The sequence below is a fragment of the Tarenaya hassleriana genome, unplaced genomic scaffold (genome assembly GCF_000463585.1).
Source record: "Tarenaya hassleriana unplaced genomic scaffold, ASM46358v1 Cleome3, whole genome shotgun sequence".
Taxonomy (NCBI): domain Eukaryota; kingdom Viridiplantae; phylum Streptophyta; class Magnoliopsida; order Brassicales; family Cleomaceae; genus Tarenaya; species Tarenaya hassleriana.
The window spans coordinates 7,056,402-7,068,010 of NW_010966177.1; the positions used below are offsets into that span (position 1 = coordinate 7,056,402).

At 40.3% G+C, this 11,609-nt stretch overlaps 5 protein-coding genes and 1 pseudogene across 7 annotated transcripts in view; 5 read left to right on the forward strand and 1 right to left on the reverse strand.

The window, feature by feature from the left end:
• Positions 1 to 286, forward strand: part of LOC104819869 — a 1,957-nt pseudogene extending 1,671 nt beyond the window's left edge.
• Positions 287 to 604: 318 nt separating this feature from the next.
• Positions 605 to 1,369, forward strand: LOC104819870. The gene has a single exon (XM_010550145.2). It carries the CDS (start codon positions 967 to 969, stop codon positions 1,276 to 1,278), a length of 312 nt encoding a protein of 103 aa, XP_010548447.1. The 5' UTR covers positions 605 to 966; the 3' UTR covers positions 1,279 to 1,369.
• Positions 1,370 to 3,934: 2,565 nt separating this feature from the next.
• On the forward strand, positions 3,935 to 5,078 carry LOC104819871 (lysine-rich arabinogalactan protein 18-like). The gene is made up of 2 exons (XM_010550146.1): positions 3,935 to 4,519; positions 4,814 to 5,078. The coding sequence occupies exons 1-2, from the start codon at positions 4,013 to 4,015 to the stop codon at positions 4,889 to 4,891; spliced, it is 585 nt and encodes a 194-aa protein (XP_010548448.1). The 5' UTR covers positions 3,935 to 4,012; the 3' UTR covers positions 4,892 to 5,078.
• Positions 5,079 to 6,142: 1,064 nt separating this feature from the next.
• Positions 6,143 to 7,500, forward strand: LOC104819872 (uncharacterized protein At2g23090-like). The gene is made up of 3 exons (XM_010550147.2): positions 6,143 to 6,313; positions 6,544 to 6,584; positions 7,142 to 7,500. The coding sequence occupies exons 1-3, from the start codon at positions 6,238 to 6,240 to the stop codon at positions 7,262 to 7,264; spliced, it is 240 nt and encodes a 79-aa protein (XP_010548449.1). The 5' UTR covers positions 6,143 to 6,237; the 3' UTR covers positions 7,265 to 7,500.
• A 618-nt stretch (positions 7,501 to 8,118) lies between these two features.
• Positions 8,119 to 10,487, forward strand: LOC104819873 (formamidase-like). 3 transcript variants are annotated; one of them, XM_010550150.2, is made up of 7 exons: positions 8,128 to 8,433; positions 8,544 to 8,781; positions 8,960 to 9,150; positions 9,256 to 9,491; positions 9,603 to 9,846; positions 9,987 to 10,094; positions 10,221 to 10,487. In XM_010550150.2, the coding sequence occupies exons 1-7, from the start codon at positions 8,227 to 8,229 to the stop codon at positions 10,347 to 10,349; spliced, it is 1,353 nt and encodes a 450-aa protein (XP_010548452.1). In that variant the 5' UTR covers positions 8,128 to 8,226; the 3' UTR covers positions 10,350 to 10,487. The 3 variants fall into 3 exon arrangements, with proteins under 3 accessions (XP_010548450.1, XP_010548452.1, XP_010548453.1); XM_010550148.2 differs by having other exon boundaries at positions 8,119 to 8,433; positions 9,256 to 9,846; XM_010550151.2 differs by having other exon boundaries at positions 8,293 to 8,433; positions 8,558 to 8,781; positions 9,256 to 9,846.
• Positions 10,488 to 10,593: 106 nt separating this feature from the next.
• Positions 10,594 to 11,609, reverse strand: part of LOC104819874 (UPF0553 protein-like) — a 2,066-nt gene continuing 1,050 nt past the window's right edge. Inside the window, exons 5-8 of the mRNA XM_010550152.2 lie at positions 11,588 to 11,609; positions 11,371 to 11,479; positions 10,956 to 11,284; positions 10,594 to 10,787 (exon numbers count right to left, since the gene is read on the reverse strand). Coding sequence (XP_010548454.1) covers positions 10,695 to 10,787; positions 10,956 to 11,284; positions 11,371 to 11,479; positions 11,588 to 11,609 — 553 coding nt within the window. The 3' untranslated portion in view covers positions 10,594 to 10,694. The remainder of the gene's footprint in view (positions 10,788 to 10,955; positions 11,285 to 11,370; positions 11,480 to 11,587) is intronic.

Sequence of the window (11,609 nt, forward strand, 5' to 3'; positions counted from 1 at the left end):
GGAGAAGCGGAGGTTCGCCGGCTGATGCCGTTCGGAAACGGCAGGAGAATGTGTCCCGGCGCCGGATTGGCGCAGAGGATCGTGGCGTTGGCGTTAGGGTCGTTGATTCAGTGCTTCGATTGGGAGAAAGTGAATGGAGAAGAGATCGATATGAGGGAGGCTCCTGGGATGAGCGTGAGGAAGATGGTGCCATTACGGGCAATGTGCAAGCCACGCGCCATTATGGGTAAGCTTCTTGTTCGCGAGTCCACCGTTTAGTTGTCTTTTTTTTGGGGGGGGGGGGGTTTCGGATCTGAATCCGTTGTATCGAAATAAGATTGTTCTTATCCACGCGCCACCAGAAGCCAATCACATTTTAGCCGTACGAATGTATGTGGTCCCCACACACGCAGCTCCTTATTTCTTGCCACCAAATAATCATAAAAAACGATATGAAAGTAGACATTCGAAAATTGGAATAAATTATCACTAATTACAATTTATTTCATCATCATCACCGGGGAATCCATTTTAGGACCATGATTTATGCATTTTCCTATAAATAAGAGATTGTGTATACATATACTTGGCAAAAGGAGCGAAAAGGGAAAAAAAAACCATCCAGAGAAAAAAAGATCGAGTCGTCATCGCCGGGAAGAGCCTACGGGCGAGGGAAACGGAGAAGCCTTATATCGTGGAGGACGAAGAAGTAGGCACTGTCGGGGAAAAGCCGACGTGCCACGTCAGCGGCATAAAAAATAACAATTGAAAAATAGAGTAAGAAAATGAAACCCGACACGTCCACGGGAATGGGGCACGTAGAGCCCCGTGAACCTTATGGAGATGCCACGTGTCATGCACGTGGCAGAGCCACAGTATCTATACCAACGGTATATATGCAAAAGTCACTAAGGGAGAAAATTACAGACGACAAAAAAAGAGGATAAACTGTACCAAAAAAGAAAAAGAAAAAAAGAGGATAAAGCCATGAAGAAGAGGCCGGAAAAAATGGAAGCAGCGGCGGCGGCGGCGGCGGCGGCGGCGGATGGGAGGAAGGAGATGCCGGCGGCGGAGGGGGAAGAGGTGAAGATAGCTGACGTGTCATTCAAGAGCCCGTACTTGGACTACGACACATTGGATGAGTACAAGATGAAAGGTTACGGGGCAAAAGGCCACGTGGAACCTAAGCCCGGCCGCGGCGCCGGAGCCACCGACGCGCCCACTCCTTCCGGCGCCTACGCCGCCGTGTCTTCCGACGCTTCCGGTGGTTCTGTTATCAACCGTCAAGGGGTCCCGTGAATGTAGAAGGGTCGAATCGCTGAAAGTGGTTTGTACGGATTTGACTTGTTTATAAATGAAAATGTTGGTCCCTTTTCGGGTTACTGGCTAATATTTTTACAAATTCGTTATATGATTTAAAAAAATATCAAATTTGCACAAAATGTGCATGGAATCGTGTGAATGAAACTAGACCGACAAAAAACAACATTATTTCAGACAGATGATAAATCCGCCGTTAAACGCAAAGATAAACCGCGTTTTATTTGTCGTTGACTCATGAAAGCCAATAAGCTCGAGCCACGTGGTCCAACTCCAAACATCGGAGCAAACGTGGAATTGAAATATGAGAGGAATATGAATGCAAGTCCATGAAGCAAGCAAATGTTCCGTATGTTTGGAGTAACAAGAGTAGAGTTGGTATTTCGAATCGTTTTATTAACAAATGGAAAAAAAAAAGGCCTAGAATTTACTTAGCCCCTAAGTCCTTCCAATTTTTTTGAAAGCCTTTTTACGTGGGAGTATGGGCATGTCACGTTACGTACACATTTCGTTACTTTTTTTAAGTAATATAATTTAAAAGGGGTATGGAATGGAATCAGATGACGTGACCCGCAACATTATTACAAAATTCAAACTGGCTAACTAAATTAATTATTACGATGTGGGACCCATTCTAGTTGGGACCAGATCGGGATCATCACCTATAATTGGGACCAGATTTTTTTTTCTAATGTGTTTGAATTAATACCAAACAAAACAACTGTCTTAATATTTACAAAATAAAAATAAAGATAACTCTAAATGAAATTCTCATAAACAATGCGCAAAATTACATTCTCCTAGATGAAGTAATGCGATATCACTATTGTAATAGTTTATTTTCTGTCGTGCTCGAATTGTGGAGAGAGAGTAGTTTGTTCTTAGTAGTATGGTCGAGTTTAAGTCTTGCATGGTGGATAGTAAGATGTCGATCTTTTTGAATGTGATAGTTCATTTCTATCCAAATGGTGTATGTGATAGCTTGCGTGAATAACTTCTTGATCGTAACTTGGTCGCGGTTTGTAGATTGGTTGGTCCAATCCAAAAAGTACCGGAAATATGTCGGTGGGGGGTCCTCCATTAGCCGTTCAAAGTGCAGTCAAATCGAGCTATTAAATCTGCAACCAAAGAACAAAGTGGGGATGTGATTCCAAATTGGCGCAACAAAGAGTGCATCGATTTGGAGCTTGGATTCCCCACGTCTCGAGGCGGTCGGTAGTCGGGAGACGCTATTGGAGTACCTGCCACATTAAGAACGCATGCCTTAGAATAGCCTGTTGGAACCATGCCAAGCCACAACCTTCGAACTCAGTTCTCGGAGAGATCTCAATTGTTCCCATGTTTGCCTCGTGGAGAAGAAAGTCTTTCGATTGCCTCCTGTGTGTCGCCAGGTTGGGAGGTCCGAACCGACGTCATTAGAAATTTTATGTATATCATCGTAAATAAAACAATGGAAAGAAGTATAACGAGTATCGATATAAAAGTCTTCCGCGTTTTCATAGGTTTTCAACAACTTTAAACCCAATTCAACCTATGGGTGGATAAAATATCCGAAAAAACCGATCCGATCCGTTATTCGATCTGTATTCGAATAAAAAAATTCGGAACTCAGATCCGACGTATCCGATCCGATCTATATTTTTTTTAGTACTTTTAGTAATATATAACTAATTTTATAATTAGTTTATATGTAAGGATAATTTTGTAAAAGTTAAAAGTTATGTTAGGGGTTTTTTTTCCGAAGACATTCTGTAAGTTCTACACCTCCTTTCCCCTTTGTCTCTCTTGCCCACTCTCTCTTGCCCACTCTTTTCTTCTCTATCGTTCTTGCTAGAGCAGTTTTTTGATCTAAAGGTAGAATCTCTACCCAATCTTTTATTCGTTGTTCTTTGTTGTTGAATATTCTCTCTTTCTCTTGGTTTGAGTTATATGGATGATTTATGGATTTGATTGGGAAAAGATGTTTTTTGTTGTTTGTAATGATGAATCGATGATGAGTCATATGATACCAGAATCGTATGTACATGATGATCATGAAGACACCATAACAAATCGAGCTTCCGATAATGGGTTTTTATGCCGTTTGATATTTCTTTTGTACCATGTTCGCTCGTCCAAATCGGAGATATATCACATATATTCGATTTATAGGTTTGATTTTTTGGTGGGACGGTTGGCAGGTTATAACTTTGGTGAAAACTAGTTCACTGGTTGAATCTCGAGAATTTGAATTGGGTTCATTGATTTTAGGACATAGATATATATTTGCTGAGTTGGTTGGTTGTAACTTGATTTGAGTTTGAGTTCATTTAGTAATTTTTTTTTATATATATTTTATATCGGATACGGATATTTATAAATATCCGCACGATTTTTATGAATATTTAAAATTATAGATATTCGAAAACTGTGTATCGGATACGGATAACAAAATTTAATATTTGTAAATATCTGAATACAAGCCATGGTATATTGGTATGGTCCCACGGCCAGACTGCGTGTCCCTATATCGATGGAACCCACTTTTTTGGTTTTTATTTCACGTCCTCAAGCCAACGGCTATTTCTTTCCCCATCGTCGCTTCCCTTTGATCAACGGTCTAGATTTATATCCCTCTCCTATATATTTCCCCCTTCTGTTTGGCTTGCCCCACGGCCGACTCTATTCTCTCTCTCTTAATTCAGTTTCTTATTCTGTTTATCGATTTCAAAAAATGGATCGCAATGTTCTCCTTACAGTCACATTGATCTGCATTGTCGTTGCCGGAGTCGGCGGCCAGTCTCCGGCAGCTTCTCCGATCAACTCTCCCCTGGCTCCGACCACTTCCCCCGCGAAATCTCCCGAGAAGCCAAAATCTCCAGCTCCCGCCACTTCTCCCGTCTCTCCGTCACCGGTTTCCACTCCTGCGGAGGCTCCGGCGACCGCTACGCCGGTCGAGGCTCCCAAATCTCCGGCTCCTGTCAGCTCTCCTCCGGCTCCCGCGAGCTCTCCGCCGGCTCCGTCGCCGAAGGCGGAAGAGCCTTCGGCTCCGGTGGTGGCTCCGAGTGCTGATGTTCCAGCACCGGCTCCGAGCAAGCAGAAGACGAAGAGCAAGAAAAAACACGGGAGCGCTCCGGCTCCGGCGCCGGAGATTTTCGGACCGCCTGCGCCGCCGATGGAGGCTCCCGGCCCAAGCCTCGACGCTTCATCTCCCGGTCCCTCCACTTCCGCCGACGATCAGGTATTGTTACGACTTACTTTTTGGCATAAGTATCTGTTCCCTTTTTTGCACTGCAAATAATCACTGATATGTAATCCTCTCTAATAATAAATAACCATAGGTTATTTATTATTTATCACATTAACGATCTTGAAATGCCTCTGTGAAATTAGTCGATGTCCGTGTTTTTAGTGACGATTATTAATACAATTGACACTTAATTAACGTCCCATTTGAATAAAAAAGGAATTATTAGAGCAATGATTTTATTTATTTATTTATTTTATAAAATGGGAAATTTAAATGAAATTGCAGAGCGGAGCAGAGAGCACATGGGCGCGGCGGCACGTGATAGGAGCTGCGGCGGCGGCTGTTTTCGCTTTGGCCCTCTAGACATAATTTTTTTTCAGCCCCTTAATTTTTAAATTTATCTTCTTTGACCCTATCTTGGTGTTCTTCTTCGGTTCCGCTCACATTTGGTATATGAGTAAATTAAATTTCATACGATTTGGTTTTTTTTCCTTGTTTTATTTTTTTTGTACGACCAGTTCTCTTATGTATGAAAATAATATTTTCTTCATTTAAATTGTCGTCGTTTTTTTATATACATGGATTCCACATTGCTTTTTCTTTACTCATGGTCCGATCCTTTTATTTAAAGTGAAGTGACCACATTATTCACTACCGTTATTGTGGTGCAAATAATTTAAATTATATATATATATATATATATATGTGTATATATCATTGCAAAAGCCAAAAGGGAAATGGTGTTTGTAAAAAGGAAGACTTGGCTTGCAAATAGAAGTAATTCCAAATGCTTTTTATAAAAAAGTGGTTACTGCCACGTGAAGAAACGAAAAGGGAAGAATACAGCAGCCTTTCTTTTTTACATTTTGAAGCTAAAAATCAAAAGCTACCCCCAATGAAATCATATATTTTTTTTCCTTTTCTATATATGTGTATATATATATTGAAATTCTCTAATTGTTCAATTAAAAAAAAAATTTGTGAGTTATGTAAGCAAAATTATTTTGCAAACTACATCAATAAATCTTGTAAAATATATAATTTATACATAAATGGCTTTACATATAGTTATTATAGTTTTTTACATTGTTTTTTTTGGGTAAAAAGTGTTTTTACGTTGTTAGCTTTTTAAAACTATTTTTTATATTTCTCTTATTAGTTTTACCACTAATCTCTACTAATCTCTTTTTGACCGTCATTATCAAATTACCACTGGTCTCTTTTCTTTCTCGTAAGTTTTTTTTTTTTTATCTCGCACCTATTTTTATTTACATTCTAAATTTTCCTATTTTTTTCCCCTTAACAAGATCAAGATCAAGATCAAAGATGACAAGCAATTTAACGATCACCGCTACAACAAATATAAAAGTCTGAAGATTTTTTTTTTTTGCTATCCATGGAAATTGGCATAAATTTTTTTTCTAATTTTTTAAACAAAAAACTTTTAAAATATTTATTTTTTTAAAATTTTCCCTGTACTGATACGATGCCATATTAGGGAGGGCATGCAGGCCCAATGGGCCGAGTCCACTGGCAAAATTGGTCGGATGGGCTCATGACTTCGATCAATCATCAAATCCATTGACTGCCATATATATGAATACCATTGTCTTGGTGTGATGTCGGTAGCGTTGATATCATATTGGCATCTCGTGGTTTCTCTTGGGAATTAGGGTTTGAGCCCTCCTGCTTTGATCGGTCGTTGAGAAATGGGAGGGGGAAATGCGCAGAAATCGAAGATGGCTCGCGAGAGGAACCTGGAGAAGCAGAAGGCTGCTGGAAAAGGTAAAAGCCGCTGACTGAATTTCTTGCGCGAAATTATCGCGTTTCCGTTTGGTTCCCGAGAATCTGAGGAAGAAAGAGGAAAGATGCGAAGCTATTGCGTTTCAGATTTCTTCTCTTCTTGCACTGCGCTAGTTTTCCGCCAAAAGTCAGTGGATGATAGAACATGTTTTCTCCTTTTATGCGAGTGTAGTTTTAGTTTCTGTTGATGTTGGTAGTTTGATCTCCTGCAGGAAGCCAATTGGAAAAGAACAAGAAAGCAATGACGATTCAGGTGATGATTTTTACTTCTATTATTACACTGCTCGTTGTCAGATTTTGAAATGTTTTTAGAATCTTAACTAATTTGCAGAACATTTAGCTTCACAGTCGAATTCTAGAAGCTGTTTCTTGTGCATTTGAATGTGAAAACCATGAATCATGAGCATTTTCATTCCTAGATTCTGGAGGATCATGAGCATACTCAAGTTTATTTGGTAGATTGTCTGGCAGGATTAGAATTTGTCACTGTTGTAAGGGGTGATTAGATGGATGGATGATCAGGTTATAGCATAGCACCAGATAGAATTACTCATACTTGTTTGGCGGCCGAAGCTAGTGATCTTGCACTTGCGATAAGTATCAGGTTGTCATCGATGCACAATGAAACGAACCCTTTTGCTGAAACCGATCGTGATCATTTACTTTCTACCTTTCGTAGAAAGCATGGTTAGCGAGCTTATGTTTCTCACTCGCCTGGAATTGGCATGTCTCGTCCGTTTTCTTCATACATTAGGTGTACCCTCGGTCGATCGTTTTCGGTATTATATATGAGAAATGTTGAGATTTCAGTGCAAGGTATGCATGCAAACGTTCATATGTACGACGACGGAAGTGAAGTGCAAGGAGCACGCGGAGGCAAGGCACCCGAAATCCGATCTCTTCGCTTGCTTTCCCCATCTCAACAACAAGTGAACGAATGAGCGAATGAATGAATGGTCAGACCACTGCTCTCTATACCTATACCCCATATCTGTAATTCCACGTTTGTATCAGTCTCTTGGATCAACAACCAGTTTGCCTTATCCGTGTCTTCTGTAACACCGGTTGCTGCTGCTAGATCATAAGAAACCCTTTTGAAAATAAAAAAAAAAAACATTTTTTCTCTGTTAATAAATCATTAAATCGTACAACGTGGGTGGTTTATACGAGAGTTGGTCTTGCTCGAACCAAATTTTAAACTCTGTAATCGCTTGTGTTTTATTAAACAAGTTTTAAATATTAAGTTTTAAGTTAAGTTTGCAAATCCACTACAAATAAGATTAAAAACGATATACAAGATAAACTCAATTCAATACAAAGTAAAACATAAAAAAATAAAATATAAATATAAATATAATAAAATTATAGTCTATCAATTTACATATGGACCAACAAGATATCAAGTTTTATTTGCACATTTTTCATGAGTAGGGCAGGATTTCGTAATTGACGAGTGTCATAAAATAAAACGAAAAGAATGGTTTACAGTTTAGGTTCGTAGCACCCAAAAAAAAAGATTATTTGGAATGTGAGCTAGTTTTATAAACGTGCAAAAAAAAAAAGGACCAAATTCGCCAAAAACGATCCAGTTCGTAAGCCACGGCTGATTTTTACGCTCCTCAGACATGAATGCAATTTCCGACCGAATCCGGTCAATGCATATGGTAAGTGCACAGCAGATACGCGTTAGATGAAAGCGAAAGACAACGACAATGTCCTGCCCTGTCATGGATAAGGTCACTACAACCACATGAAACTTAGTTTTTTTTTTAATATGTATGCTCCTACTTATATCTATCCACTAGAAGATTTAAAAAAAAAAAAAACTAGAGTTAAGGAGTTGGGATAATAGTAGTGAAAGGGTTTTTAGTAAAACACTGAGCGAAAGCCCGAAAATGGCTCGGGTAGTGATTCAGGTGGATCTGACAAAGAAACCATGGGAGCAGGACCAACCACTGCATAATAGATGGCATCCTCATATACCATCAGTTGCAGAGGTCAAGTCTGGTGAGTTTTTCAGGGTAGAGATGGTGGATTGGACTGGCGGTGCCATCAAAGACGATGGTTCTGCTTCTGACATCAAATACTTGGACCTTTCTACTGTAAGCATACGTATACAGTATACACACTGCTATTCATATCTATCTCCTATGGTCTCAACCTAATATAATGATGAATGAGATAAGAACTGGGCATGTGTTGATAACTGAAGGTTCATTACCTCAGCGGACCGATCAGAGTCGTGGATGAAGATGGTGTTCCAGCTAAGCCAGGGGATCTTCTTGCAGTGGAAATATGCAACTTGGGTCCTCTCCCGGGCGACGAATGGGGCTTCACTGCTACTTTTGACAGAGAGAATGGCGGCGGCTTCTTGACCGATCATTTTCCATCTGCAACCAAAGCCATCTGGTACTTCCAAGGCATCTATGCCCACTCTCCTCAAATTCCTGGTGAGAGCAGAGCAGTTTTTTTGTTTTGTTTATCTAGTTAGAGTTTGCAATAAGATCCTCCAATGGCATCCTTTCGATTTCCTCCCATTGAGAAAAAGAAACATAAAAAAGAAATATGGAGAGCTGCATCACTTTTGACTTTATGCATTAGCTCACATGTCAAATATCGTCGAGGCAGGAGTACGATTTCCGGGGTTGACACACCCAGGGATCATCGGAACTGCACCATCAATAGAACTCTTAAATATATGGAATGAGAGGGAAAGACAACTAGAAGAAAATGGTATCCAGTCCCTAACACTATGCGAGATTCTGCATCAACGTCCCTTGGCAAACCTACCAACAACTAAAGGATGCCTCCTTGGAAAAGTAGGCGATATTCGATACTAAGAGCTACTAAAAAGCTTTCCATTCACCAGAGGAAAGTATAAATCTATGCTTAATCTTTGAGTCTTGACCCATTTGTATTACTAGATTAAAGAAGGCGCCCAAGAATGGGAAAGGATTGCTAAGGAGGCCGCAAGGACTATTCCCGGAAGAGAAAATGGAGGAAACTGTGACATCAAAAACCTCAGCAGAGGTTCTAAAATATACCTCCCAGTCTTCGTAGAAGGGGCTAACCTTAGCACAGGCGACATGCATTTCTCTCAGGGTGATGGAGAAATCTCATTCTGTGGAGCAATCGAGATGAGTGGATTTCTAGAACTGAAGTATATATATCACATTCCCTACTTGCAGTTGTTCTCGCATTTATCCTTTAGCAGTAGCCTAGTTTCTTGTTTTACCTCTGATAAAATCTTGTCTTCCATCTCAACATATAGGTGTGAAATCATAAGGAATGGGATGAAAGAGTACCTGACACCGATGGGACCCACCCCTCTCCATGTAAATCCAATCTTCGAGATAGGACCAGTCGAACCAAGATTCTCAGAGTGGCTGGTCTTCGAAGGCATCAGTGTTGATGAGAGTGGGAGGCAGCATTACCTGGACGCGACAGTTGCTTACAAACGCGCAGTTCTCAACGCCATCGACTACCTGTCCAAATTCGGTTACTCGAAAGAACAGGTTTGGATCTCTAACAGCATCTTGGCCTGCACATACTGCTCTAGGAACTTAGGATGTCATAATATCAAGATCAAGAAAAAATGGTATCAAAAGGGAAAACAATGCTAATCATGAATAATATACCATCATGGCATGAACAGGCATATCTCTTGCTTTCATGCTGTCCTTGTGAAGGAAGGATATCTGGGATTGTTGATTCTCCAAATGCTGTTGCTACACTAGCAATACCCACTGCCATCTTTGACCAGGTACAGATTTTCTAGCATCTCCCACAAGTTACAATCTATGAGCTCCATAATCAGGATTCAAGTCAACAAGTTAGATAAAACCCCGCTGAGATTGCTCGGTCCTTCACCTATGTCAACTCGATGCAGGATATTCGGCCAAAGACCGACAAAGTTCTGAGAGGTCCCAGGCTGGCAAGGAAACCTGATGTACTGAAGTGCACATATGATGGAAATTTGCCAATTACAAAGAATCCTAGCTCTTCGAGTAGCTCGTAGAAAGTTAGAAACAACATAACGCAGAAGAAGCACACTTCATCTCATGACTGAAAAAAAATAGTTGAAACTACAGTGTTTGGGTACTCTAAATCAAGCAACTCAGGATTCTGGAGGCAATAAGATATTTTCCCTTATTTATTTTATGCTACGTTTCAAAGCGAGACAGATGATATGTGCCTCTCTAATGCATCAAATTCTGTCTCCGATCAATCATTTCCAATTGATCGATCAAACTACCCCCAAATTCGAAATTCGGGCACTTGATGACAACGACGAGACATGAGTTTGATGGTTTATAATTCTATCACATCAAAAACTTTCTAAGAGTAAATTTTGATGATTCACTCAGTAATAGATTGAGAGAGTCCTGTGGTGTTGAAGAGACGAGCACTGGATGCCAACTGACCACAGCCAAAGGTCTAACTCGAGGCTTAACACCTGAACAAAGAGAAGCTTAAAATCAGACAACTGACAAACCAGAAACTCGAAAAGATGCATTCAAGAGCATATAGTATGTGCAATATCACATCCCTCAACTAGATGACCAAAACAGGGAGAAATAGAATGAACAACCGAAAACTCTGTTAAAGATTAACTCACTCATACCTTCTTTTCTGCTTTTATATTAAGTAATTCCCTTATTTTCTCCACAGCGTGAATAGAGCATGCCCGAAGTTCAACCTCTTCCTCACTGCCTGGAAGTATCTCTGTATTATCTCTGATAGAGCTGGAAAGGCTTGAGCTATACTTCAATACACCAAGCTGCTGAAGCACAGCAGGAACAATGTAGTCTGCAAACATGGTGATTGAACCAATGTCATAGAATTCGCCATATCGCTGGCCCTTAAATGCACCCCATAAGTCTGCTACAAATATCTGTGCTCTTTTGTACAAAAACACCTGCCGACCCTTGTACAGTGAATGGTCTCTAAAACCTGTACAGTTTGTCCTTTAGGAAGTTGTTTAACAACAATAACCAAGAAATGATTTCGACAAACAATAAGACCCAAAACAAGCATACCGGGAAAGTGCCTAGTGATAAGAGTAACAAGCTTAACAGCCGATCTTCCACAAGATTCCACAAGATTTGAAGCTTTGCCACCAAAGTTCGTTTCCAGTTCTCGTCCAACCTAAGTCAGAAAATGTGCAATGCCAATGGAAAACCCATTTTTGATGAGACGATGGATAAGAAGAATGCATACTCAAAACTAAAACTTCATAACAATGGCGAAACCTACCTCATGCAACAAGCGGACACGC

Bases quoted from the DNA above. Each gene is read 5' to 3' on its own strand.
- LOC104819870 (XM_010550145.2), top strand. From the start codon at position 967: ATGAAGAAGAGGCCGGAAAAAATGGAAGCAGCGGCGGCGGCGGCGGCG.
- LOC104819871 (XM_010550146.1), top strand. From the start codon at position 4,013: ATGGATCGCAATGTTCTCCTTACAGTCACATTGATCTGCATTGTCGTT. The intron at 4,520-4,813 runs GTATTGTTACGA...ATGAAATTGCAG, and splicing joins CCACTTCCGCCGACGATCAG to AGCGGAGCAGAGAGCACATG.
- LOC104819872 (XM_010550147.2), top strand. From the start codon at position 6,238: ATGGGAGGGGGAAATGCGCAGAAATCGAAGATGGCTCGCGAGAGGAAC. The intron at 6,314-6,543 runs GTAAAAGCCGCT...GATCTCCTGCAG, and splicing joins GCAGAAGGCTGCTGGAAAAG to GAAGCCAATTGGAAAAGAAC. The intron at 6,585-7,141 runs GTGATGATTTTT...TTGAGATTTCAG, and splicing joins AGAAAGCAATGACGATTCAG to TGCAAGGTATGCATGCAAAC.
- LOC104819873 (XM_010550148.2), top strand. From the start codon at position 8,227: ATGGCTCGGGTAGTGATTCAGGTGGATCTGACAAAGAAACCATGGGAG. The intron at 8,782-8,959 runs GTGAGAGCAGAG...TCGTCGAGGCAG, and splicing joins CCACTCTCCTCAAATTCCTG to GAGTACGATTTCCGGGGTTG. The intron at 10,095-10,220 runs GTACAGATTTTC...AACTCGATGCAG, and splicing joins CCACTGCCATCTTTGACCAG to GATATTCGGCCAAAGACCGA.